Source organism: Strongylocentrotus purpuratus, unplaced genomic scaffold, assembly GCF_000002235.5.
Source record: "Strongylocentrotus purpuratus isolate Spur 01 unplaced genomic scaffold, Spur_5.0 spur5_scaffold_7, whole genome shotgun sequence".
Lineage (NCBI taxonomy): Eukaryota > Metazoa > Echinodermata > Echinoidea > Camarodonta > Strongylocentrotidae > Strongylocentrotus > Strongylocentrotus purpuratus.
Genome location: NW_022145613.1, coordinates 30,785,157 through 30,812,609, shown reverse-complemented (window position 1 = coordinate 30,812,609; position 27,453 = coordinate 30,785,157). Strand labels below are relative to the sequence as shown.

Here is a 27,453-nt window from a genome sequence, read left to right as displayed (position 1 = left end):
TTTAAACATTCTTTCAAATTTTGGGCAAAAAATGAGTTAGTAAAAGAAATGTGCGTGGCACCCAATCCCATCTTATTTCTTAATATTTTTGCAAGAGGTTTACGTGGATACCAATTCATGCCACGCATTACTAGTACCCCCAAATGCAAAGTAAAACAAAATAAGTCTTGCTCATACATAATTATATCTCGAGGGCTCTCTTAATTCTCTACTCCCGTCTCTACTATTAGACTTTCAGCTACAGCCCCAGCTACGGCAGACAGAGCTATCACATATGATACGCGCGCGCGCTATTTAATTTTTTTTTGCTCTTCGTTTTCGTGATTCAATTTTGAATTTCGTCATTCATGTCCTCTTGATGCACCCGATTTCCAAAAGAAAAATAGGAAACGAGTTTACGAAGAGGGTGTACAATGAGTATCAAGGAGGTAAGAAGTTAGAGTTAATAGACTTTCTTTTCAACCTAAGAATGTTATGTTATGTAGAGGTTATTAAAACAATAACATAAAGTTTAATGTGACATATTTTGGAGCGAGTGGGACTTAAATCAAGATCTCGATCTAGTTTGACTGCACTGTGTTCACACACATAGCATAAGGTGCATTACCATCCTGGCTGTGTATTAAAAAAAGCTGTGCTATTATTAGTATTAAACTTTAGTGACGATTGATGACACCTAAATAGCAGTAGACCTAAAATACAATTTGTTTAACTTTCCAATGTTGGAAAGAATAATTCAAAATTCAAAATGTGAGTCCACTGCCTGGTGTCAAACTTGCCGATCAGCAGCATCCGCATGATTGTGTGCATAGAATCTAGAGTTCTAGACCTATGTGTGTTATGAATATGAGTGTATTGACTAGAGCAGAGACGCCAAGTTCAAAGATCCGCAATGCGTGACATTTTCATGATTCGGCGCGCGCACCCGCGTGCGAGGGTTAACACACGTCCTAGAATCTATAGCCTAGACCTAGCGTTTTTTAAAAATCTAGCGCGAACGTCGTGCGTGAGAGCATTTTCAGACCCTCGAAATGTGTGATGTCACGCCTAATGCATGACACTTGGTAGCTCTGCTTACACGTAGGCCTAGTGCATTGCTAGAGGTCAATACGCATTAGCATTAACTCTATGCTTTGCTGGAGTGTGTGTACAAGTACAACTACAACTAGATCTAACTAAGTTTGTGTGGAGTTTGCCTCAACTCAAGCCTAGCATTAGGCTAGATCTAGGTCAGCAGGTGATATTAAATGTGATATTAGTATTGCCTAGCCTAATTGGCACCCATAGTTTTAACCACTGTGTGAAAAGTGATGTAAACAAAACCTAAAAGTATGCGTCAGTAAAATTTTTGTCGCTGGTTGTTGGCAATCGACCCTTCACTTCAGAGTTTGGCCTTCCCGCGCCATAAGCGCACCCCGCACCCAATATTAACAAACCTTGCAAACTGCTCACTGGCTTTGAAACCTTGGTAAGGTGAGTTTACTAGTGCTGTAGTGGACATGGACTCTTCTTTCCTTACATAGTCTAGATCTACAAAGCGCTTTGAAATCGGTCAAGAAATCACACTAAAAAGTGAAAACTTGATACCGGATTGATCGATAGCGTATTTGCTTACATAATTGAAAGCCTACGTACATGCGGTGTACAAATCAAACCCCTGTTTTTGCGTTGCCAATCTGATACTTAACTATAAGATTTAAGAGCGATAAATGTAAAAAGGCGCACACACACACACACATAAGAGCATCACTCTCCTGGCTGTGTAGTAAAAGTGCTTTTAAACAAATTTCAAACACCACTGTACAAAACTCAACTGATTTCACTCAAAATCGGTACTTTAGTGACAATTGATAATAATAATAATAATAATAACAATATTTATAAAGCGCAACATATCCATCTCTAGAGATGCTCAAGGCGCATACAAATAATTTAAATTAATATTCAACATACTTAAGATTAAAAAATATGAAATGTTAACTTGCATTAGATCATACAAGTTGATGACACCTAAATAGCAGTAAAATACATTTTTTTCAACTTACAGATGTTAAAAAGAATAATTTAAAAATTCAAATTATAAGTCTACTGTCAAACTTTACTTACAGCCGCATCGGCATGATTGTATGCAGTCTATGCAATATTGTGTGGTGTGTGTATTTGTGTATGGGTCTAATAATACCTGCCTCACAGCAAGCATGCAGTGCTAGAGGTCAATACGTAATAGCATTGACTCTCTATGCTTTGCTGGAGTGCACACACAGGGAGTTCACTAAATTCAGCAAACTCTGCGCATTCACCTTGCTTAGTAATACGAATAATATAAATAGACTGTTATGTATCAAATGAGATTTTGTCAACATTAGTTACTCTTAATGCAGGGTTACGGGTATCATTTTAATCTGATATAATAATTAATATTCATAATTTTGCTGATTTTGATTTGTCTCATGCAGGTCTCATGACCGGTTTATTCTGCAGATGCTAGAGCTACAGTAGGTCTGCAGCTGCATCGCCTTCTGACTTGGGTAATCGTCTTCTAGGAGCAAGATGGGTAAACCAACAAAGACAAGACAACCCTCAAAGGTGAAATCTAATTCTTTGACAAATCGCTCCTCGCAGGTACAGTGGAGGGATTATGTCAAATGCGTGTCTAACAACATAATTTCTTGGAACTTTTATTGAAGCCATGAAAATGAAAAATATCTCATTTTGACCATTGACTTGTATTATATTTATTTTTTCCATTTTATTTCTGTGAAATAATAATTTATTTATTTATATTTTATTAATTTATTTATTATCATTATTATTATATTCTTTTGTTTGAGGGTTGTTTACAAATTATATTTTATTGAGAGAATAGGATCAGGGTAAAATTCCCAGATGAATAGTCAGTAGCCATATACGGTATATACAGTATGTAGAGCAAGTAATGCATTAAAATGAAATAATCAAGACAAGTTTCGGCCAAACTCTTCAGAAAATTGACCTTTCTACCTTATTTTAAAGCAAAATGTCAATAAATATGTTTAAAAAATAGCCGTTTAATTTGAATAAATTATATCAAAGAAGTAAATCAGCAATTTTTCCTGAAAAAAAAATTATGTAACTGGCCTCTTTATATGGGTGTCAATATCCATACAAAAATTGGTCCTTCCGCGGCCGAAATCTAACCCCCACACAAACTTGCTCTCAAACAGCCCAGTCAGAAAATGGTTAATCAAATGAAATATCACCTGAAAACAATTGATGCTTTATCAAATTTATGTTTACTTCTATTGCATTTCATCTCTTTAAGCAAAGAAGAATATATATTTATATTTTTCCTTTTAGGGGGACAGTCAGTCTAAACATGGACATCAATCTTCATTGGATTCTTTCTTCAGAAAGGTAGAGAAAATAACTTTTCATTTCAGATCTATGCCTGCTGTTTGATGTAGTAAAATCAAAGAAATTTTCAGAGAAAAGAGTTGTACAAAATTTACAGAAACATATCTCTGACTAAGTTACAAGTTACTTTCAATTTTTCAGCTTACAAATTCAGGTGTTTTGCTAGTTATTTTCTTGGAGACTAATTTTGGGCAAGGTCATTATAAAATTCTAGAATAGTACTTCAGTCCAATCTCCCCTGATTTCTATAGATTATGATCTTACTCTTCCTTGTGCTGTTTCCAGAATTTGAAAATACAATATTGTATAATTTTTCATTTATTTTTCTAGAAATCAGAGCTGCCATCCCCTCTTTTCACCCAGGTCATTTCAACTTCTCAGAAAAGTAAGTACTATTGAACTTCCCTTATTAATACCAGAATTTAGTAGGCACTTAATTGTGTACTGCAATGTTTCACTTCAAAGCTTTGCTAATTTCAAATGAATGCACGCTTTGTTCAATGATTCTACCATATTGTTGGTATTATTATTATCATGTTGCATTGGATCACTTCAAAGACTTTATTTTAGATGTTTTTTTATGTCTCCTTATTTGACCTGTCTGATCAGCACCTCAAAGTGTTATGATTTCATTTCCATGCAAAGTGTACACACAGATTGTTATATAACACCACTTGCTGTACCAGTTTAAACAATTCTTTACATTTTTGATGTATGGCTGTTGCTCTTGATGACTCAATACATATTTGTGGCAACAACTACTGTATTCAAGATAAATTCTAATCGTTAAAATCATGACTTAAAAGAACTGGGGTTCTTGAGAAAATGAATTTTGTAGAAATGGAGACGTGTTCATTCATTTCCACAAGATATGTCTTGTCTCTTTGACTATGACTACATGCACTTTACACTGAGTCCCTGTGAACTGCCTAAATATAGGTTTGAAGAAGCAGAAAGACGGTATATCATCTCGGAAGCCTGCCCCCAGTACCACTGCCAAGGTATTCAAACAACAGCCTGCCTCGTCACTGCCTTGGACAGACCAGCACGATGTATTAGGTGTGTTATGCTCATCCCTAATCAGGGCAAAAGACAAGTAAAAAGAAAGTAAAGGACGAAATAGGAATGGAGATTGAAGATGATTTGTCCCTAAACTCTTTAATAAAAACATAATGCACAGTAATATTTTTAGGCATTGGGTTGTAATGTATGAGACTGTGAATGCAATGATTTGACTTGATTGATATTCTAGTATCCTGTATCATAAAAAGCAATGCTCCTCTACTTCTCTACACTACACAACACTACACCACATTACACCACACTACATTACACCACACTACATTACACCACACTACATTACACCACACTACATTACACCACACTACATTACCCCACACTACATTACACCACACTACATTACACTACACTACATTACACCAAACCAGATTACACCACACTACATTGCACCACAATACATCACACCACATTGCACCACATTACATTACACCACACTACATTACACCACACCAGATTACACCAGACCAGATTACACCAGACTACATTACACCACAATACATCACACCACATTGCACCACATTACATTACACCACACTACATTACACACACCACACACCATATCAGATTTTGATGGCAAAGTGGATTTTTAGCACAACCTTGAATTTCAGTATCATTATTCAGTATTCACAAATTAATTTTCAGTTGAATTTTTGTTATCTTCCCAATTCCTTTTGTTTAACATATCTTGGATTTTTTTTTTTACATACCGGGTAGCTTTTTTAAAATTTCATTATTATGATTATTGTTATACACATTACATTACACCACACCAGATTACACCATGTTACATTACACCACATTACATTACACCACACTACATTACAACACACTACACTACATTACAACACACTACACTACATTACACCATACTACATCACATCACACTATATTACACTACACCAGATTACACCAGACTACATTACACCACAATACATCACACCACAATACATCACACCACACTACACCACACTACATTACACCACACTACATTACACCACACCAGATTACACCACACCAGATTACACCAGACTACATTACACCACAATACATCACACCACATTGCACCACACTACATTACACCACACCAGATTACACCACATTGCATTACACCACACTACATTACAACACACTACATTACACCATACTACATTACACCACACTACATTACACCACACTACATTACACCACACTACATTACACCACACTACATTACACCACACTACATTACACCACACTACATTACACCACACTACATTACACCACACCACATTACATTACACCACACTACATTACACACACCACACACCATATCAGATTTTGATGGCAAAGTGGATTTTAGCACAACCTTGAATTTCAGTATCATTATTCAGTATTCACAAATTAATTTTCAGTTGAATTTTTGTTATCTTCCCAATTCCTTTTGTTTACCATATCTTAGATTTTTTTTTTACATACTGGGTAGCTTTTTTAAAATTTCATTATTATGATTATTGTTATGAACTCTGTAATGTTACGTTTCTTTTGAAATGTTACAAATGATGAGGATCAATAAAGTATGACCAAAAAAAACCCCTGAATAATATTAACATAAATGGTCCTTGGTGCAATATCATTACAACTTACAAGTACAACCCCATTTTCATTCTTACTTTTGTGTCATTATTTTTTTTTAAATTGAATTTTCATTTCATTACTTGCAATCTCAACAGTAATACCAGCTACCCCAGACTCTATGCAGCCAAGTCCCGTGGATCGTTTCCATTCGCCACCCAAGGTCAACAATCCAGATACGACCGATTCTCCATTCTCACAGGCAATCATTCCAGACACACCAGAGAATGTATTACCCAAGAAGAGGCCTTTTACCAGTCTCCTGAACCACAGCAGGGATGTCTCAAGTGGTACCTTCAAGCAAGATGATGGCGGCAAGAAGGATTCGTCAAACAAAGTAAAATTTGGAAAAGACGTCGGGAGAGTTCTTGTACCTTTACTACGTGCTACTAATTCAGAAGTACCAAAGATGAAGGTGACTTTAAAAGGCTCAGTGGTCAACAAAGATGAGAAGGTTGATAAAGATTGCTCAAAAGTTGAAAAGAAATCAAATTCTTTCGGAGTAGAGAATGTGATTGCTAGTAACCCAAAAGATGGTCAACCAAAACAGACCAAAAAACTGAGCAGGCTGTCAAGAAAGGGCAACAAGTTAGTAAAATTGAACAAGGAGGTTGCACAGAAACCCGCAAGTTTGTTTGAAAATGAGGGTTCCAAGGTGGCAGAGATGGAAGGACAAAGTGCAAAACTTCTACAGGAGTGTCAAGATAGCAGGATTGAGATCAAACCAGCTGTGTGTAGGGTAAGGAACTCCTCTAAGAAGAATGCCTCAAGGTTGAGTTTATCCAAGAAAGTCCAGAAGGACTTGTTGGAGACGAGCATCAGAGCTGTCAAGCGATCACCAAGCAGAGGAAACTCCCCCTACTCCAAGCGATTCCAGGATTCCGAAGATATCCCGGATGAAACAGAGCCTAGTAATGGTAATGATGGAATAGAGAGGGTTAGGAAATCTCTCCTCCACGAGTATGGCAGTGACAGTGGTTCAATCAAAGAAATGCCAGCCTGTCCTGAGGAAACTGATCATGCAGCCAGTGTGACAGATGCTCTGAAACATAATTCAAAAGATACAGGCATCATATTGATGTCATCTGGAGATGTTGAGTCAAACTGTAATGGAGATTCAGCTGACCACTTGACAAGTTCGGATCAGTCGCTGTTTAGTAACAGTAACGATGCGATGCAATCGGAACATGCAAGCTCCATTGCGGAAGGATCTTCAGGTAGTCTTCCACTGTTGGAGAAGGTCTCTTCTCCAGAAAAAGAAACAGTTCACTTCAAAGAATCCATGGTAAACAGAGAAGGGGCAGAGCTAGAGGAGTTTGTCTCCGTCATACCAGATTCCTGCCCAACACCAAGTGCAAGACAACAGGACATTCTCCTCATTCCAGATACCTGCCCTCTTGTAGAGGACACACCAGAAAAGAAAACCCCTCAGGATCCAAGTTCTCCTGTCCATCGGATATTAAGTTTAGGAACATCAAGTAAGGAAATGTCAGCTTCTCAGGAATTTGAACACAAAGTGCAATCTAAAACAAACACTGCAAACGAAAATGAGATTTCTTTAACTTCAGGGCATCAAAGTATTCTACAGGAGAGAAGAGCATTTGGAGGAGAAAATGAGAAGGACAAATCAGGGGAATCCCTGCATAAACCCATTAAGGGTGATTCTAGAGATACTAGAGATACAATGGCCTTGAGGTCGAGGAAATCCAAGGAAAGTAGCGGGTCCAAGCTTGAAGAGAGTCCAGATGACCAAGCAATGGATGAGACAGCGCTGCAAGGTATTGAAATCGACATTGTGCAAGACACTCCTTTAATCACTGCTTCAAAAGACTTCAGTACTCCAGGAAAAGCTCAACATGAAAGCATGGATCATGAAACCAATGTGACAAGTCCAGGAACAGCTGCTCTGTTGGAAGGATTAGACGACTCATTTCTGGATGATATCAATCTGGATGAACTGAATGACATGCAAGATGGCAAGGTAAGTCCTGGGGGGGGGGGGGGGGGGGTTCACAAAACTTGTCATCAGTGACAAATGACAGTTTTTGTTACAAGCTACTGAAATCCTTGCTTCTGATTGGTTATCAGCAGACTTGTCACTGTTTTTTGTCATTGAAAAAAAGCTTTGTGAAACGGGTCCCAGTATTTCAACATCCAGGGTTCTTCCTATTAAAATTTAATGAGAAATGTATCTTTGGAAGGGGGGGGGGGGGAGGAACTTAACTCATTTTGATTTTACTTTTTGTTATTCCAATCCATTCAGTTGAGGTCAACATGTTGCAAGGAGTTGATATTTTGACTATTTTGAAGTAGCGTTTGCAGCTTTCAAAATATTCATATACTCACACCCGAGTCACATGGCCAAACCGACTCTAAAGCGACTCTTTACTGATCCATTCTTGGCCATTGGAGGCAATGTGAACGTTTGTTTGATCTATTTTCACTCTGGTGTTTTGTCTGTGTGACTAGGCAAATATGCTATTTATTGGACTTGATGACGTAGTTCATATCCTGAAAAGCCCATATCCAATGTAGTTTAGGTTTTGACATCCATGTACTTGTATGGCACTACTATTATTCCTTTAAAAAAGTGTCTACTTTTTGTACTTTTGTCTCAAGGAATCCCGATGTACGTTTGTCAAAGCAAAAATCAAGTTATGTTTCATTGTTTTTTAATATCCATTGATAATTATTCCTTTATATTTGTATATTGCTCCAAGATACATATTTTTCTATTTACTTCTAATTTCCAGATGAAAGAAGTTTCCATCTCCAATATTGACAAGAAGTTTGGCGAGATGTCACCTTTCAAGAAGAAACCTGCAGCGGGCAGCAAGCTCAACCAGCCTCATGCGGACCTTTGCCGTTACCTAGTGACAGGTGTTCAGGACAGCAACAAGTAAGATGGCAAAACATTCATACCAGTAATCATAGGGGGTATGACAGGGGGAGGGGGGGGGGGGTGCTGCCCCTTTGAAAATGTTGAATTAAGCCAAATTATGGGTTATTTGACCTCTTATTGAAGCAAGGAGGTGCCCTATTTGTAATTTTTGGGGTATCTTTTCTAATATTTTTTGATAATGAAATGAGATATGTACTGTAATAGATTGTCAAAATGTTTGCAAATTATACCTTTATGCCCATGCAAATTTAAGACAGTGTTGACTTAATAGTGAATACGATGAATCCATCAGTGCTTGACACTAGCAGGTGTTGGGGTAACATGGGCGCCCAACTTCTAAGTCCGGATCCCCCAAAGTCTGAATTTTTATGTAGGGCCCATCATACAGACTCTAAAAAGTTCACTCTGGACCCCTTCCAAAAAGTGTGGAGCCCTGCTTCATACAAGATCAATTGTTTCTGTTGATTATCGGGTTTTAGATTATATTTTTCTGTAATCATTTTTTTCATATGGGGGTTACAGATGAGTAGTGTGGCTTTTAAACATTGCCTTGATACAATCAATCCATCTCATATTGTTGTTTTTACTCTCTTGTTGTTATTTCATTTTCACAGTGAGAAGAAGATGAGTGTTAGGAGTATGTCAGATCAAAGAGACAAGATCTGTATCCTCAAAGACACTTGGTAAGATGATTGAATGTAATCATGGTCCTTCAGCTTTTTCCAGCTTTTGATAAATTCCTCAAACAGTATTAAACATGGGAATGAATAAATTGCATTCTTTTTAATGTGTTATTTTATAAAGTGTTTCTTAAATATCTTGTCATTTTGAAAGACAAAGTATGAGTAAGGAATTTGTGTTAGCGGTTGGAAGATATTTCATCCTGTTACCTTTGAAAATTGATTACTTGACGGTGATGATGAATGTGATTGAAGTTTTGTATATTTCATAGGAATTGAAACCTTTTTACATATGATAATGGTAGCAGTGATGATCATTTTAAATGTCATGATAATAATCACAAAATTTATCAATGTTTATCAAAGCTATCCTCTTTGTATCTTTCTAAAGGAGCCTCCAAGACTTGTTTTTTACAGGGTTAGAGATGCTTATAATTTAAATCAAATAAAAGGTGTATACTTTAGAAAAGACAATCCCCAAACCAGAGAGTGATAATAATTAAGGCAGTAATAATATTTTTAATGACATCTGTCTGTACATTATTCTACAGGCAAGGAACACTTGTTGAGGAAGGCATGGTAGTTGCAATCCATGGGACGTTCGGTGCTGATGGTGTCTGTGAGCTTAACAACCAATCTGGCTACCTTGTTGTCAATCCGGATCATCTACTCACTGGGACTGCGGTGTCAAACAGCATCAGGTGTATGAGAAGGTTAGTGTTAGATAACACATGGTGTCATATTGGTGTAAGAAGCAGGTGTATGTGCCTCTTGGTGTTAAAGAATGAAAGGCATGAATCACCTTGTGATGAGAATTCTAAGAAAATATATTGTGTTAGAGCTCATGACTTTAATTTATACAGCATCTAGATTCTTTCCCAACATCTCACTACAAACTCCTTTGAAAATCCCACACTCTGCTTGGCATGAAGTCATTCTCAAGACATGAAAATTGTATGAAATATGATATTATATACCTCATACATAGATTGTCATTCACTGATTGGTCAAGACTATATCACATGTCAAGGAGCATTTCGATCTATCAAGTATCATTACGTCAGAGGGGTTGATAGCTACTATCAAACCCTGGGATAGGACCCCTAACCCCTCCCGCGACTTAGTTGCGCACACACATTTTTTGAGTTGCTAGGCTACCGCAATCGCGCGGTTACGCACAGCGCGTAGGAATTCAATACTCTTGCCTTGGACTTGATGTTGGATTTTTCTTATTTGGGTTAGTAAATTCCTCTTGATCTCGTTTCCTGTTTTTACATGTAGAGCTAGATCTAGACCTACAGCTAGACCTAATCATGAATCAATAAAAAGGATGAGGTATATAAAACAAATATGGACTGCTCTGTAATCGGATGATGGTGGGAACTACCACTCCCTCGGTGGTGTAAACACCACCTTGGGAGTGATATTTCCCACCATCATCCTCATGAGCAGTCAATATTTGTATACCATTCACCTCTCTCTCTCTCTCTCTCTCTCTCTCTATCATTCTCTTGCTTTTTCACGATAATGCCAATCATACTATAATATTTAATCAAGGAAAGGATTTTTTGTACACTTTAATTCTGAGAAATTAGATTGTTTATGAATCCTCCCCCGAATGTAATGCCTAATACTAAATTTTTCTTCTTCTCTTTTGCAGATCTGTTTTGAGTGAACATTTCAAGGTAGGTACTAGGCACATGTCTTTAATTTAATGTGTTTCCAATAATTTAACACATTTTCCTGATGATTGTGTACAACTGCAAGTGGAATTATTGACTTTATTTCAGAGGTGGTTTCATCATCATCATCATCATTTATTAAAGTAAGCTTTTTCCCTCTTACGAGGCGTTACTGATTTTCGCGCCATGATGACACTCCCTGCCTCCACTTTTTCTTGTCTCTAGCATCCCCCTCATTTAGACAAAATTTACTGCTTTCCTTCTTCACCATATCTTTGTATTCTATTTCTTGTCTCTTTTTACAAAGGGCTTAGAGAGAGGAAATCGTGCCATGCTCCTCGGTTCACTTCTTCATGAAGTCTTTGACCAGGTAAGTCTCAAATGTATGACTATGAATTGAAGAGATGATGATTATTATGATGATGATGATGATAGTGATGATAACGACAATGGCAATTATATTGATGGTGGTGCTGATGATGATGATGAAGATGATTACAAAGTTAAACAGCATTGCATCTTATTTCTATAAACGCATTTTAAGACGCATGTGTGCTTCTCCAGTAAGGTTGATACTGGCATGTCTGTTTAAACAGTCAGTGGCACACTTAAGCATATATATGTATGTGCTATAGAAAGACATACACATGTACTTCAAAGTGCCCATAGACATAATGCACATTCTATTCACGAATCAAATAGGATTTCAATAATCCATGATGTTTAAAAAAAAACATTTCTTCAGTAATTTCAAATTTGATGATTCATTTCTGTTTGTAGGCCATTTTAAAGAAAGAGTTTCAGAAAGCTCAACTGATGCGGATTGCCAGTGATATACTTAAGCAGCCAGCTTTCCTCTGTGACATGTGAGTACCTTTGGATACAAAGCATATTTAATTTCAAGAATTTCATTCCATTATCGCCTCTTTCCTTTTCTTTCTCTTTCCTTTTCTTTCTCTTTCCTTTCCGTTCTCTTTCAATTCATTTCCTTTTCCGTAATACCTGTCAATGCCCCTTAAGTGGGATCTTTTGGCGAAAGAATATATCAACACTCTTTTCAGTAAGGCACATGGTGTTACCAAAAACCTACAATTATGAATACTCGGTCACCATGGGAACCTACAGAGTATTACCTACATGTAGGTTCATATTATTTTAATGTGATTTGATTAGGATTATTTGTATTAGATTATTGATATATTGGCATATGTTCAGATGTGATGTATTATGATTTAATTTGAACTGATCTCAATTGAATACATTGATTTAAATGAAGGTGGATGAAGGCAACCTAATGGACGAGGTAGAGGAGTATGCAGACACTTTTAAGATTGATTTGAAATGATCGGATTGATGAATTAATATACAAATAATACACAGCAGTGAGGGCATTAGTAAGAATTACCCACACAAGGTACCTGTGGAACAGTCTAACATGCCCAAGTCGATAGCCGAGGGTGTTTGGACTGTTTTGAAAGTACCGAGTGTGAGTAATTTGACTAATGCCCGAACAACATGATGTGTATTATTTGTTTTATAAGAGTATGTTTTATGAAATGATGTTTCATAACATGATTTTACTAGTGACAGGTCATTAATATTTATTAATGACCGGTCATTAATATTTACTATTAGTAAGCAAAATATTTACCTGCTCACGTGTACACTCTCCACCAGTCATTTCATCATCATCTTATAGAATAATTTAATTTGATTTGATTTGATTTGAATGACAGGTACTCGTTGAAGGTGGATGAGGATAATCTCCTGGAGGAGGTAGGGGAGTATGCAGATACTATCAAGAGATGGAGTGATACCTATCTAGGATCAAACCCTAGAGGCAGTGTTGACATCAAATGGTATGACTTTCCTACATAGGGCATTCATTTATTTTTCTGTAGTGTTTAACAAAATTGTTACTTGGTCTAAGCATGTATTTGACTTTGTGTAGTCTAATCATGCTAAAAAAACATGGTTGGCAGATTTCTGGTATTGCTCTGTTGTCTGAACCTGTATTTTTCAAATACATGTATGTTGGAGATGATTCCTAAAAGAAGTACGAAAAAAGAACCATTATTTATTGGCTGTATAATTGGAAGATTTTTGATTCTTCAATTAAAGTGTTTTGAAAAATGGATGGTTTCAAGGGCTAGGGTATAGTAGAGTAGAGTAAAGTTCATACTGTACCCTTATTATCTAATAGAACCAGATTCATCCGTGATAACTCATTCTTGTCTATTCTTTTCCAAATCATTTATGTGATTAAATTTCTTTCTTCATGTCCCCCCCACAGGCCTGGCTCCTTCAAGCCTGAGAACTGTGGCGTGAGTGTTAGCAAGGTGACCGACATTGAGGAGTCTATCTGGTCGCCAAGATGGGGTGTGAAGGGCAAGGTTGACCTCACAGTTGAGGTCAAGGTAAGGTCATGACCCCTAATCACCAAGAAAATACAACAGAAGTTATTGTGTGAGCATATGGTAGTAGTCATCTTATAGAATAAAGGAAACACACATATGTACTTCCATACAGGTTGTCAGAACTTCCTATTAGAGAAAAAGAAGACTTACTACATTCTACAGTGTCAAGGAAAGGTCATGGCCCCAAAGCCACAGAAAAAAAGAGATGTCTAAGTATGAACAGGGTAGCAGCCATCTAATAAAAAAATGAAGGGAGCACATAGATACATGTAGTAAATTACATATGAGTTTGAGTTAAATTAGAGTTGAGTGTGAGTTTCTTATATAGGCAGTCTGAACTTCCTCCTGGAGAAAAGAAGGCTTTCTACTCTCTATGGTGGCCACAAATGTGCCATTTCTGTAATAAGACCATTCTGATATCTTTTAAAGGTTTGACACAAATTTGGTCCATAACTTTACTGTTTGAAATCATTTGATGTGATAACCTTGCCCTATTAAACACCATATGTGTTAATATATTTGTATTGTTTGTTTCATCTTCATGATCAGTCCATAACTTTACTGTTTGAAATAATTTGATATGATAACCTTGCCCTATTTAACACCATATGTGTTATATTCATGTATTTTTTGTTTCATCTTTAATAATCAGATCCACAGACCATCCCGCTCTCAGCCTGGTCAGCATGCTAATATGCCGCTAGAGCTGAAGACAGGGAAGGAGACCAACTCCATTGAGCATCGAAGCCAGGTAATAATAGTCGTGAGGATGATGATGATGATGGTGATAGTGATGATAGTGATGATAGTGATGATGATGATGAAGATGGTGGTGGTGGTGGTGATGGTGGTGGTGATGGTGGTGGTGATGGTGGTGGTGATGGTGATGGTGATGATGAGGATGATGATGATGATGATGGTGATGATGATGATAGTGATGATAGTGATGATGATGATGAAGATGGTGGTGGTGGTGATGGTGGTGGTGATGATGAGGATGATGATGATGATGATGATGATGATGATGATAGTGATGATAGTGATGATGGTAATGGTGATGGTGGGGGTGATAGTGGTGATGGTGATGATGATGATGATAGTGATGATGCTGATGATGATGATGGTGAAGATAATGATGATGATGATGATGGTGATGGTGATGATGGGGTAATAGTGACCATGATGATGATGATGAAGGCGATGATGATGATAATAGTGATGATAATAATAGTGATGGTGATGGTAATGATAATAATAAGTTATTTTGCATTGTTTCTCTACAATCCTGGTTCCTTCCAAGCAAGGAATGAATCAATGATTTTGATGATGGTGTTGATGATGATTTAGGGGTTACATAATAGAGTCCAACAATCAAATTATCAGCATCTAGAGTTAATTGTGTAATAATATACTGAAGTTTAACTCTAGAAGTTTTTTCCTAATTAATTAGGATGAGGAGTGCACCACTTAAATATCCTTAGGAGAATATATTATATGTGGCATGTTGTAAAATTGTTCTTATTATCACTTGTATTTGCACATCTTTCATCTGCAGTTGATCCTGTACAGTCTAATGTTGGGTGACCTCCAGCCAACCTCTGACCTGGGCTTCCTTCTATACATCAAGACATCAGCCATGAAAGCTGTTCCTGCCAACCACCTTGATAAGAGAGGTCAGAATCATTTTTTACATTACACATTAATTTCCAGTTATGAGTTCTTGGTAACAAAATATTGTATTACTGCATTATAAGGGTGCAATATTTCCTTCAAAAAAAAAAGAAGAATCCTTCTGCTAACCAACTTGATAGAAAAGGTGAAAATTGGTCCATTCTGCCTACATACCTCTTTGATATGCAGTTAAATGTACTTGCCAACAATAGTGTAGGGGCTCAATATTTCCTTTAAAAAAGGGATCCCATATTTTCTGCCAGACATATTGATAAAAGAGGTGAAAATTTAATAGTCCATTCTGCTTACATAAAACACCGATACGTAATTGAATAAATCTGTCAACAAAGAAAGATGTAAAATTCCAGAAATTAATGGATTTCTGAATTGTTGAGTATTAATTTTCATCAAGTTTTGCCTAGCTTGATAATGCATATTGTATGGCTCAACACCGATTGGGGTCTGAGGACAAGTGATTTGACTTCCCAGATTCAGAATAACACTAACAATTTAAAAACTATTTTCTCATGTAAATAAGAAAAAATGCAAGTGCCACTTTTTTTATTCATAAAATGAACAAGTTTGCAGGATCTTTCTCTTCAGTCTCCCTGGTTGGTTTTGGGAATGTTTTTCCCCTGTTTTGCTGCTGTAATTTTATTGTATTTTACATAATAATACACCCACAACTGTGCATGAACACTGTAGGACCACAGCTCTAATCATCTCACCAGAGGGCTTTGACTATCTTTCCAATTATCTTGTGTTAGTATCCATGCCAAATCTACCTTTCTTGTATCCACAGAACTCATTCACCTGCGGAACCAGCTGGCTTACTACCTCTCCCGGACCGCCAGGTCGACAACCACACCCACCGCCCCCTCCTCGGCTGACTGGCCCTCTCAGACCAAACCCTCTCTCATCCCACCCATTCTCCCGGAACCCATCCGAGATGATTTCAGCTGTAAACGATGTGCCCATCTGCAAGCCTGTAGCAGCCTACACAAGTATGGCATGCCAATTTTTTGCCTCATGCATTTCTTTGTTCATGGAAGAAAACACTGATATTGTATCAGAATAGTGAATAATTTGCAAAACTGAAGGAAGTCATTGTAAGAAAAGTGATCCGGGCAGAGCTGAGGATTGAAATGGGTGATACAAATGATGCAAAATTGTTTTTTAATTTGTGATGATATAACTCTATTATCAAATAAACATTTACTTTACCGTATAAAAGAGAACTGATGCTGAGGTAGCGCAATGAGCGTCCCTGGACGGTGTGTGGGCTCTATAAGTTTACACTATTATTATTATTATGAAAATTTGAGACTTCCAGCTTTACTCGAGAGCGGGAACCATACTTGCTCTGTTTTGAAAAACAATCTGTGTCCGGTGACTTATAGATAACAAGATACATATATATATATATATATATATATTTTTATAGAAATTGTGAATTTAAGGTTACAAGCAAACTTGAATTCCATTGAATGTAAAGTTGTTTCTCAATACATACCCCCCCCCTCCCCTCCTCTCTGTCATTCAGATTGGAAGGCTCCTCTACCCAGCTAGCTTCATCTGTACAAGAGCTCTTCACTGAAAGCATTGAGCATCTACCAGACTCACACCTCCAGTACTTTGCTCACTGGTATCTCTTGTGCTGCCTGGAACATGAGGCCACAAAGAAGAGGAATAAAAGTAAAAACATCTGGTGCAAGGAGTCTACTGAAAGGTTGGTAAATGCTTTGTGTGTTCTCTATGGTACATGTATGATGCATTTGATTTAAAGCATGTAAGACTTTGTAGTTAGAGGATGATCGAGGCATATTTTGTATTGTGAAATGTATGCTTTATAACTGTAAAGAAGGGGGGGGGGGCGTATAAAAAGATGGTTAAAGTATAGAAAAACTAGCTAATCCCAATTGTTTTATAATAAAAAAAGATGAAAGAAATCTCTCTCCCTATCTCTCTCTCTCTCTCTCTCTCTCTTTCTCCCTCTCTCTCTCTCTCGCTCTTCCTCCCTCCCTCACACTATCTTGTTAGATCTGGCATTAACTGATTTTCTATTCTGAGAAAAAGAGGTGTTCAGAATTTAATTTGTATTCCAGAAGGTGGCCAAGATTGAAAATATATATGAGTAGTAATTTTCAAATGTCTTTGCTGTTGCAGAGAGAAGGATGGAGAGTGCTGGAGTCATATGGAGTTCATGAGTGCTACACCAAAAGACCAACAGAGTGGAGGATTTACACTGATCTTCAGAAGAAAACAAGGAAAAAAAGGGTAAGATTAAGTGTATATTCATGATAAGGACCCGATTAGATCACTTGATACATGGTTTTAGTAGGGTAACGTTTTGTTCGCTTTTGTCATAAGGATGAGTTTTAAGAAGTCAATACATGTACTGAACATGTATGACATTTATATCATTTGATTGATTAATTTGTATATCTTTCACCAGGGGGATAAGAGAACAAGTACATGTATAGGCTTAGTATGGATGCAGCCAGGGGATCTGAGACTATGCAACATCCTATCTGAAGGACTACATCATCTGCAGAAGATTTCTCAGTAAATGGTCTGTTCCAAGCCAGAAGGGTGTTAACTCTATGTTGAAGTACAGAGTTAACGCCCTTCTGGCTCCAAACGGACAAAATATTTTCTTGACTAAATCTAGACAATTGACTATTTATTAGATCTCGGTCAAATATACATCAATGTGAGTTTATTTTAGTGACCACATGTAATCTGTTGTAGACAGGTTTTTGGGGAGTACGTTGATAGTAAACATTTGTATAGCATTTTACATTTTTATGCAATACTCATTCTGTGTTCTTTTCCAGATTTTCAGAGGCCAGCCTAGATAAATGCTTCATGAAGGGAGGAGATAGAGTGGTTATCAGTGAAGAAGGAAGTAGGAGAGTCGCTATCTGTGTTGGGTTCATTGACACGATCAGTAAAACAGATATCAAGATCAGCTCAGACAGGTAGGTTGGCAGATGGATTGATAGAAGGGTGAAGGAGAGAGAGAGATGGAGTGATTGGTATAGACATGATAGAGTGAAGAAGGAAGTAGGAGAGTCGCTATCTGTGTTGGGTTCATTGAAACCATCAGATCAGCTCAGACAGGTGGGTTGACAGATGGATTGATAGATAGGTGAAGGAGAGGAAGATGGAGTGATTGGTATACAAGTGATAGAGTGAAGAAGGAAGTAGGAGAGTCGTTTTTGGCTGTGTAGGATTCATGGAATTGAAACAATTATTAAAACAGATATTAAGATCAGGTCAGAGAGGTAAGTTAATGGATTGATAGATAGATAAACAGAGGGAGAACAGGGTGGAATGATTGATGGATAAGATGGTTATCGAGTGAAGAAGGGAAGACTGGAGTCAATAAAAACAGTCAATAAAGCAGATATCAAGATCAGCACATACAGGTGTATTTAATATCAGGCGGATGGAGTGATAGATAGATGAAGGGAAGAGGAGAGGGGAATGGAGTGATTAATAGAGTGGTATTAGAGTGAAGAAGGAATTAGAAAAGTAGGTTGTTTGGCAAGTTCAGATTCAGATTCAGATTAACTTTATTGGTCCATTTGGAAATTCAGATATTGGCATTACAAAAAGCACATGAACAATATTCGATAGAAAATAATATAAACAAATAGATCATACACAGTAGCAAATGTACAATGACATATTCATATGGAAACACAGATTTAAATTGTTTTACATCGTCAACATGAAACAAATTCAGTTTTTGCAGGAAGTACATTCGTTGTTGAGCCTTTGCATACAGAGATTGGAATTGGTCTTTCCATATACAGTAAGAGTGGATGGAATAGGGTGTGGATACGTGTAGGTACCAGTCATTTAATGATACGAGGGTATTACTATCAAAGGTATATTAAACATTGATGGCGTGGCCAAATGAAGAATCCAGAATAAAATCTTGTAGCTTGTATGTTTATCATTTTCTCTCCTTAATTTTTTTACACCAGCCAACCGAAGAAAGATGGTGGAGGAAACCCTGTGTATCGTATCGACAAGGATGATAGCTACAACAGCATGGCAGCTAGTCTAGTCAATCTCACCAAGCTCATGAAACCAGAACATAACAAGTATGTATGAATCAACTTTACATAAAACTAATCAAACTACAAAACATGTTGGATTTAATAAAAGTGTTATACAAATTTGTCAAAAAACAAAAATAGAAACTGCTATTTTATTAAACAATAAACTTTTGCTTACATGAAACTTTCTCAAACTTTCTAAGTTGATGAAATTTGTTTGATTGAATGATTTGATCACATTTACGATACAAAATTTTGGAAATTAACAAAAATTTATTGAAATGAATATGGCCGTCATTAGACGTGTGAAAGTATTATGTTGCAAATTTTGTAAGGGTTTTGAGGACATTAGCTCTCTCTAGCCACAAGATTCTGGGATCAAAACATTCACACTTGTGAATCATTTCATTGAATCTTATCATCTTCTGTACATTTTTGGCGAACTATTTTCAGGTTACGTAATATCGTGATTGATAAACGGGCCACGACCTCCGTCCAGAAACCCAACTTGCCGGCCCGTGCCAGAGGTCAGGTAGCAACGATCATGAGGGACTTGAACGAGGACCAACGTGCTGCAATCAAGGCTGTGCTTCGAAGCCAGGACTACACAGTCATCATCGGCATGCCTGGTACAGGTAAGAGGAATAGAAATGATCGAGAGTCAATGTTCATTAAAGGCATCGATCGTTTAACAATGTTAAATCTGAGATGCACGGCCCAACATGTTTTTCAATGTCTATGATGTTGTGTAATATTGAAGCCCTAAAAAAATTGCGCTTCAAAATGATCTTAAAGTGCCTCAAAAAAGTAAAAATCTTTGAGTGACTGGTTTTACCATACTCGCCCAATAGACTCTAGGTGTTATTAAAACCATTAGGAAAACTCAAAATTTGATTTATATTTCCAATCAAAATATCTTGATAATCAGACAGGCGATCGGCTTGTAAAAGTCATAGGCTGACCTAAAGGTTTATAATTATGATTGCTGCATGAGCTATATCCAGGATTTTGTTACAGAATCTGAGACAAAGATACCCAATCCCTTTAAAAAGAAGAGAGTTCTGGGAAAGGTGAACAATATTTTGTGAGCTATTCCATTCTTTTTAGGTTAGTGTAGAAGAATATCATAGATGAAATAACTCTTGAAAAGAATTGCTCTCCGAAAGCCCTCATATTTAAAATATGACAAGGAAGAGCCAAAGTGTTTGGACCAAACTTTAATGCCATATGTTTGTGTTGTCCCATGCACACATTTTTGTGTACGGTGCATATGACTTTCAACAAGACTGAGGCAATTCCTTGTCATTTTGATGATTCCAAAACCTCAGAGTATACAACAGTTCTTCTGTGCTTCATAACCAACTTGTCCAATCCAACGTGTAAACTCATATAATCAATAAACATAAATCAATCAAACAATCGTAAGTATTGATTGAATATAGGTGGAGCCATATTGGAGAAGCAGTCATATTCATGTTGTCTAATTTGTTTGTGTCCATCCAGGTAAAACAACGACCATCGTCGCCCTGGTGAGGATCCTCGTAGCTTGTGGCATGTCTGTTCTTCTAACCAGCTACACTCACTCAGCAGTGGATAATATCTTACTCAAACTCCTCAAGGTATTAAACAGTCTTTGCTCTTTATTTGCATTTTGTCATGTATGTGAATGTAGTCTGTGTTTGCATTCTGGTATTAATGGAATTGCATTTTGAGCATCTAGGATCATATCATAAGCTTTTCTGGACATGCTTGATGCTCATACATATATAGTGATGTTTCAAAATTAATAGTATCAAAGGGGAAGCATCTTTTAAAATGAATCATTCACATGTGAGCTTAATTCTTACCAAAAAGATATTTGAAGAATAGGCACGACCGAGTACTGACCCCCAACTCAAAGGCCGCCTTTCACCAAGGACGTTTTACTTTATTATGTATGGATCATACATGTGTAGCCTCATTGACGAACAGGCAATATACACTTATTTCACTGTAGAGGTCGGTTGAGACCGTGGCCTTAAATAAACCTTTATAAATGTTTGGGTCTTTTTGTTTGAAAAGAAAGCATTTAAAAATCTTATTTGTGTGACTCTTTTTTTTTCTCTTCCCAGTACAAAATTGACATTCTACGTCTTGGGGCCCAGCACAACATCCATCCCGAATTAAGAGAGTTCTCTGATAGCAAGCTGATGAAGGAAGCATCAGGTGTATCACAGCTAGCAATGCAGATGGAGAGAAAGGTATGAAATAATGGAATCAGAACTGATTGCTCTTGCAATTAGGAATTAAAAACCCATGCATAGTTTAAGTAAACCCTGTCCCCCTCCCCTCTACTCCCCTCCACTCCCCATCTCCTCTCCCACTTTCTCCTCTCCCCTCCCCTCGCCCTCCCCTTCCCGCCCTACACTCTTCCCTATTCACCACTCCCCTCCCCGTTTCCCTGTCTATGTCTCTCCCTCTCCTTCTCCTGTCCCTTCACTAAATTCTAATTCATATTATTCATATTCATATTTATTTCATTTCCAACAGAAAGGTAAACAAAGATATTACATTTTTTTTCATATTACATATTACAATTAATTAATACCCCCCCCCCTTTTTTTTTTTTTACTAGAGCTCTTTTGAAGTTACCAGAGAGAGCTTAAATGCGTTACTAATCACTCTCGTGTATATTTTCACTGCTTCTCACAGAAAGTGGTTGCCACCACCAGCCTGGGGATGAAGCATGCTCTCTTAACCCGGCACAGCTTTGATGTCTGCATTGTAGACGAGGCTTCTCAAATCAGTCAGCCGGTCTGTCTAGGACCACTCTTCTCTGCTTCTAAGTTTGTTCTGGTCGGAGACCAGTGCCAGCTTCCACCTCTAGTCCAGAGCTCCAGAGCCAGGTAATGGTCCATGTATCTGCTTGTTTAATCCATAGTATGCCATCCCTATTTATTACAAGTGGGCCCATCATGGTAGACATTATGTGAGTCAAGTACTTACATTTCTTTTTTCCATTGGTAAATTTTGCTCCTAAGCCTTGACCTGGATTAAGCTCCAGATGATGGAGTTTTGCGTATTTATTTTAATTTATTTGTCAGATTGCATGCCATTGCTTCTTAGAAAGAGTCTCAGAACATTGAGCAAGCTCGATATTATATGTTCTATAATTAAGAACTAAAATTGATGATATGATCTAATTACTACTTTGTAAAATCATATCCAAAATGTGAAATTTTTCAATTCTTGTTTCATCTTTCCTTCTCTGTTAACATAGGGATCTGGGTATGGATGAAAGCCTCTTCCAGAGACTGGTGTCTGCTCACACCTCAAGTGTTACAAGCCTAAGTCTTCAATTCAGGATGCACAGTGAGATCATGTCTATTTCCAATCACATGGTGTATGATGGAGCCATGAGATGTGGCAATGATGAAGTTGCCAAGGCAACCATCTCTTTGCCAAACTGGGATGCATGGTGTAAGGTAAGATCTAAATCTCGATTTAAATACACAATTGATATCCACAGCTAAGAGAGTCGAAAGACAATTACCTTTACTTGCAGTAATAGGATATTCACCCACCAGAAACAATCTGTTAAAGCAATTTTAATGGTGATCTCAGACTCACTTAGTTTTTAATGACTGATACATGGCTTTAAAATTCTGATAGAATTCCAGACAAGCAGCTTTACATTTAATCTAATACACATGTATACCAGTACACTGGTGTCCTTTGTCATGTTGTATACTAATCTATAAACAGTACGCTTTTGTGTCCATGTGTGTCCATGCCATCTCTTTAAGATTATAATTTGGTACCAATATTCTTTGCTACTGTAATATTCATATAAATGTATTCCGTTATCCTGCATTACCCACTCTTTGATAGTTCAACTTTTTTATCTTTTCCCTTCATCTGCTGTCCAGGAATCCCAAGCAAACTCCTGGTTGGAAGATGCAATGAACCCTTTGACAGTGGTGTCCTTTCTCATCAATGATCTTGATAGTTTTCTCATTTTTCCTTACATCCCCTCTCTTGGAATCCCAAGCAATCTCCTGGTTGATGAACTCATTGAATCCAAAGATATTGTTGTCTCTTCTGAATTCCAATATTGATAGTTGCAGTTGTCACTCTTTCCCTCATCTTTTTTTCTTTTTCTAGGAATCCTGTGCAGACGCTTGGTTGGAAGATGCAGTGAATCCTTCAACAGTAGTGTCTTTCCTCAACACCGATCAAGCCTGGAGTCCAACCGATGCAGCCTCTCCAAGCAACACCAACAGACTCGAAGCAATCCTGGTCAGGAGAATCGTAGAGAGCCTCATGCAAGTATGTCAACACGATATCTTTGTACCTTGAGACTGTAGAATATCTGGGGGATGTTTCACAAAGACTAAGATCGACTTTAAATTGGACTTAACTATGACAGGCCATTGTTGCCACTGGTTGCTCTCACCAATGGTCTCTCAATTATGATCTTTAGATGATATTTTTTCCTTCAATAATGGACTACAAAAAAATGTAAATTCTGTAGATTTGTGACCACGATTTATACCTCTCTTCAGAGACCAATGCCAGTAAATGGTTAGAGCAAACAGTGGCATGAACTGCCTGCCATAGTTAAGTCCAACTTAAAGTCGATCTTAGTCTTTGTGAAACACCCCCTGGTCTTACCTTCTGTTGGTAAGATAACTCAAGAATTATATCAAGATTACATGAAGATCATTTCATCTGTTATTCCATTGCTATTATAGCATATCAGGAGCTGCTGTTGAAAAGCTGTTAAGGACTTATGAGATAAGAATTATGATCAGATCAATGGGAAAATCATAAAGTCTAGGCTACAAGTGGTAAGAGAGAAGTTACTGTCTTCCTGCAGCTTGATATGACTTGAAATTTCTCATAATAACTAGAGAATTATTGACATTAAAAAAGTTATAAAGGTTTTGTTTATATCCAAAAGACCATCATTTTATGCTGTACTTTGTTTTATGATCACTTGTGGCATTGAGTGCACATTATCTTTCATGAAAGCTGAATTAATTTTTCATACTGCTTTATCTTAATTCAGGCTGGTTGCACTGCTGCTCAGATTGGGGTCATCTCACCGTACCGCAGACAGTGTCAACTACTCACCTCCACTCTTGCTGACTTAGGTTCAAAGGTCAAGTCACTGGAGGTCAACACAGTGGACAAGTATCAAGGTCGTGACAAGGATGTCATTGTAATGTCTTTCTCTCACAGCCAGACCGATTCACAGGTATAACTTGGTTGTTATTTTTGTGACAATGTCAATTTCTCTGGAAATTTTGATAACCATCATGGAGATACTGTGATCAGTACTAATACTATACCTGACCCTAACACTATACCTAACCGTAATATCAAACCTAACTAAAAGCCTGACTGCAACCCTCACCCTAACCTTCTATCTTTGAAGAAATAAAGTAAATGTTTTGTCACCAATTCAGTATGAGGTCCCGTTGTGCATATTGTTGGAAATTTCCTGTGTCTTATGATTTTCGGCAAGATTTGATCCACTTGTTTTCAGGTTGCTCATCTGATAAACAATTCAGAATAACTTCAGAACAACAATTCCAGAACAACAGATCTAAAAATGCTTTATTTTAATGAGTTGTGTAGCACTCAAATATTACATTAGGAGAAAAAAATCTGGGAAAATTCCTTATCAAATGGAACACATATTTCTTTCAAACTATTCTGCTGACTACCGGTAATAACTTTATGCTTTAAAGGGGGTGTAGCATGGCGAATACTGGTTAACGCCATCTACGTCTTCTTTTGGACAACTGCATGTAAACGAATGGACTTGATAAAAGGTCAACGTGCGTTAGCGTTCGCGAAACAGACCGAAGTTCTCCTCGCGCTTCAGTTTCGTGTATGTTTTATACATTATTATTTTAACCGATTGGCCCCAAGTCGGGCTACGAGAAAGACACGTAGGCTCGTCATGCTACACCCCCTTTGATAAAGGAAACTCACACCAAAGCATGAGTGTAGGTATTCTGAAAAATAACATGTTTTCCTGCCCTATGATGTACAATATTTCTTACGAAACTGTACAAGAGATACAGTGTATATAAACAAAGATAGCTGAGAAGGTAGAACTTATATTATTGTGAAAAATATGTAACAGGGGAACAATGGTAACTAATTCATTTAAAATACTAAAATATAGCAGTTGACAAATCTATTTCATTTTATATAAGATACCTGTACCTCAGAAAAGCACCAACTTATTTATGCAATTTGCATTCTGGCAATTGTAGTACAAAATATTTTAGCTGGTGAATGAAGTGCTTCATCACCACACACACCTGGGAAGGAATCGTCCATAAATTTGAATACATTTACTTGGTAAATGACTTCACATAGTATGTCATGTTATCAAGAAAATGGCGATGCCCATGTTGTGCTGCCGTAATGTACATTATTCTTGCTTTACACTTTGGTGGGGAGTCTTGTAGATTAATGGGCAAGAATATAATAAATCTCTCAGAATAAGTAAAGTTATTTCTTGGGGTGAGGTTTACTTTAATTCAAGTATAGATCTGATTGGCACTTTTTATGCCTCCGTTACGAAGTAGCCGGAGGCATTATGTTTTCGGATTGTCCGTCCGTCCGTCCGTACGTACGTCCCGTTCTCGTGATCGCGTTATCTGAAGAACTGATTGATGGATTCCTGCCAAACTTTGATCATGTATGTATCTTGCAGAGCCGATGAACTGATTAGATTTTGGGCTCACGAGGTCAAAGGTCAAAGGTCACAGGGCTCATTATATATGCAAAAACAGCTCGTGATCGCGTTATCTCAAGAGCCGATTGATGGATTCCTGCCAAACTTAGGTCATGTATGTTACTTGCAGAGCTGATGAACTGATTAGATTTTGGGGTAATGAGGTCAAGGTCAAAGGTCATGCGGCTCATTATGTCTGCAAAATAGCTTGTGATCGCATTTTCATTAGAACAGATTGTGGATTCCTGCCAAACTTAGATCATATATGTATCTTGCAGAGTCAATGAACTGAGTAGATTCTTGGGTCATGAGGTCAAAGGTCAAATGTCATGGGCTCATTATGTATGCAAAAATAGCTTGTGAACGCATTCTCATTAGAACTGACAGATGGATTACTATTTAACTCAGGACATCTTGCAGAGCCAATGAACTGAGTAGATTTTAGGGTCATGAGGTCAAAGATCAAAGGGTCATATATGTATATGAGAAATCGCTTGTAATCACGATATTCTGAGAACCTGTTAATGGATTACAATGAAACTTGAATTTTTGAATTTCTTCTGTTTTGGTTTGTAAACTTGCTCTATGACGGAGGCATCATTATCGACTGCGTGCAGTCGAAGTTCTATCTAGTTTAAAAAGTTTCTGTTCCTTCTCTTCCTTGATGCTGCAGGGTGGATCTATTCTGAATGATCTCCGTCGTCTAAACGTTGCCATGACGAGGGCCAAACACAAGCTGCTTCTGATCGGTAGCCTCAAGTGCCTCTCACAGTTTGACCCCGTCCAGAAACTCATCAGTTTCTTGCAACAAAATCAACTTATATCCTTGACAAAAGTTCCGACATTTATAAAATTGATTGTACGGATATGTGTTCCTGCTACAATTTCTTTGCACTTCATTTCTTACAATAACTAAATTCCAAACTCCTTCCCAAGTTAATTAAATTTTTGCAGAATTGATAAATTTTTAGATAGCCCTATGATATGTTGTGAATTTAAACAGTATGGACATAATATCTTGCTTTAGATCACATACAGTCAGTTGTAATATTAAAATATTTAGAGATTTGTAAAAGTGATTGTACAACATGTGTTCCTGCTATAATATCTTTGCACTTAATCTATTACAAAACTGAAATCCAAACTCCAACCTTGTATTAAACGTTTACCGGTAACTCAGATTCATAAAGTTTTGCTAAATTGATAAATTT

The 27,453-nt window shown here is 37.3% G+C and overlaps 1 protein-coding gene across 2 annotated transcripts in view; it reads left to right on the top strand.

The window, feature by feature from the left end:
- The first annotated feature begins 271 nt into the window (after positions 1-271).
- The window catches only part of LOC592140 (DNA replication ATP-dependent helicase/nuclease DNA2), a 28,219-nt gene continuing 1,037 nt past the window's right edge, over positions 272-27,453 (top strand). For both annotated transcript variants that reach the window (XM_030974213.1, XM_030974212.1), the window contains exons 1-29: positions 272-428; positions 2,457-2,586; positions 3,337-3,393; positions 3,724-3,778; positions 4,333-4,452; positions 6,183-8,065; positions 8,838-8,983; positions 9,601-9,669; positions 10,218-10,379; positions 11,327-11,351; positions 11,656-11,718; positions 12,129-12,214; positions 13,085-13,207; positions 13,642-13,765; positions 14,418-14,516; positions 15,321-15,438; positions 16,239-16,440; positions 16,980-17,165; positions 17,603-17,713; positions 18,274-18,417; positions 19,432-19,551; positions 19,960-20,141; positions 21,010-21,125; positions 21,618-21,746; positions 22,198-22,391; positions 22,766-22,970; positions 23,650-23,814; positions 24,557-24,745; positions 26,916-27,062. In XM_030974213.1, coding sequence (XP_030830073.1) covers positions 2,551-2,586; positions 3,337-3,393; positions 3,724-3,778; positions 4,333-4,452; positions 6,183-8,065; positions 8,838-8,983; positions 9,601-9,669; positions 10,218-10,379; positions 11,327-11,351; positions 11,656-11,718; positions 12,129-12,214; positions 13,085-13,207; positions 13,642-13,765; positions 14,418-14,516; positions 15,321-15,438; positions 16,239-16,440; positions 16,980-17,165; positions 17,603-17,713; positions 18,274-18,417; positions 19,432-19,551; positions 19,960-20,141; positions 21,010-21,125; positions 21,618-21,746; positions 22,198-22,391; positions 22,766-22,970; positions 23,650-23,814; positions 24,557-24,745; positions 26,916-27,062 — 5,256 coding nt within the window. In that variant the 5' untranslated portion in view covers positions 272-428; positions 2,457-2,550. The remainder of the gene's footprint in view (positions 429-2,456; positions 2,587-3,336; positions 3,394-3,723; positions 3,779-4,332; positions 4,453-6,182; positions 8,066-8,837; positions 8,984-9,600; positions 9,670-10,217; positions 10,380-11,326; positions 11,352-11,655; positions 11,719-12,128; positions 12,215-13,084; positions 13,208-13,641; positions 13,766-14,417; positions 14,517-15,320; positions 15,439-16,238; positions 16,441-16,979; positions 17,166-17,602; positions 17,714-18,273; positions 18,418-19,431; positions 19,552-19,959; positions 20,142-21,009; positions 21,126-21,617; positions 21,747-22,197; positions 22,392-22,765; positions 22,971-23,649; positions 23,815-24,556; positions 24,746-26,915; positions 27,063-27,453) is intronic.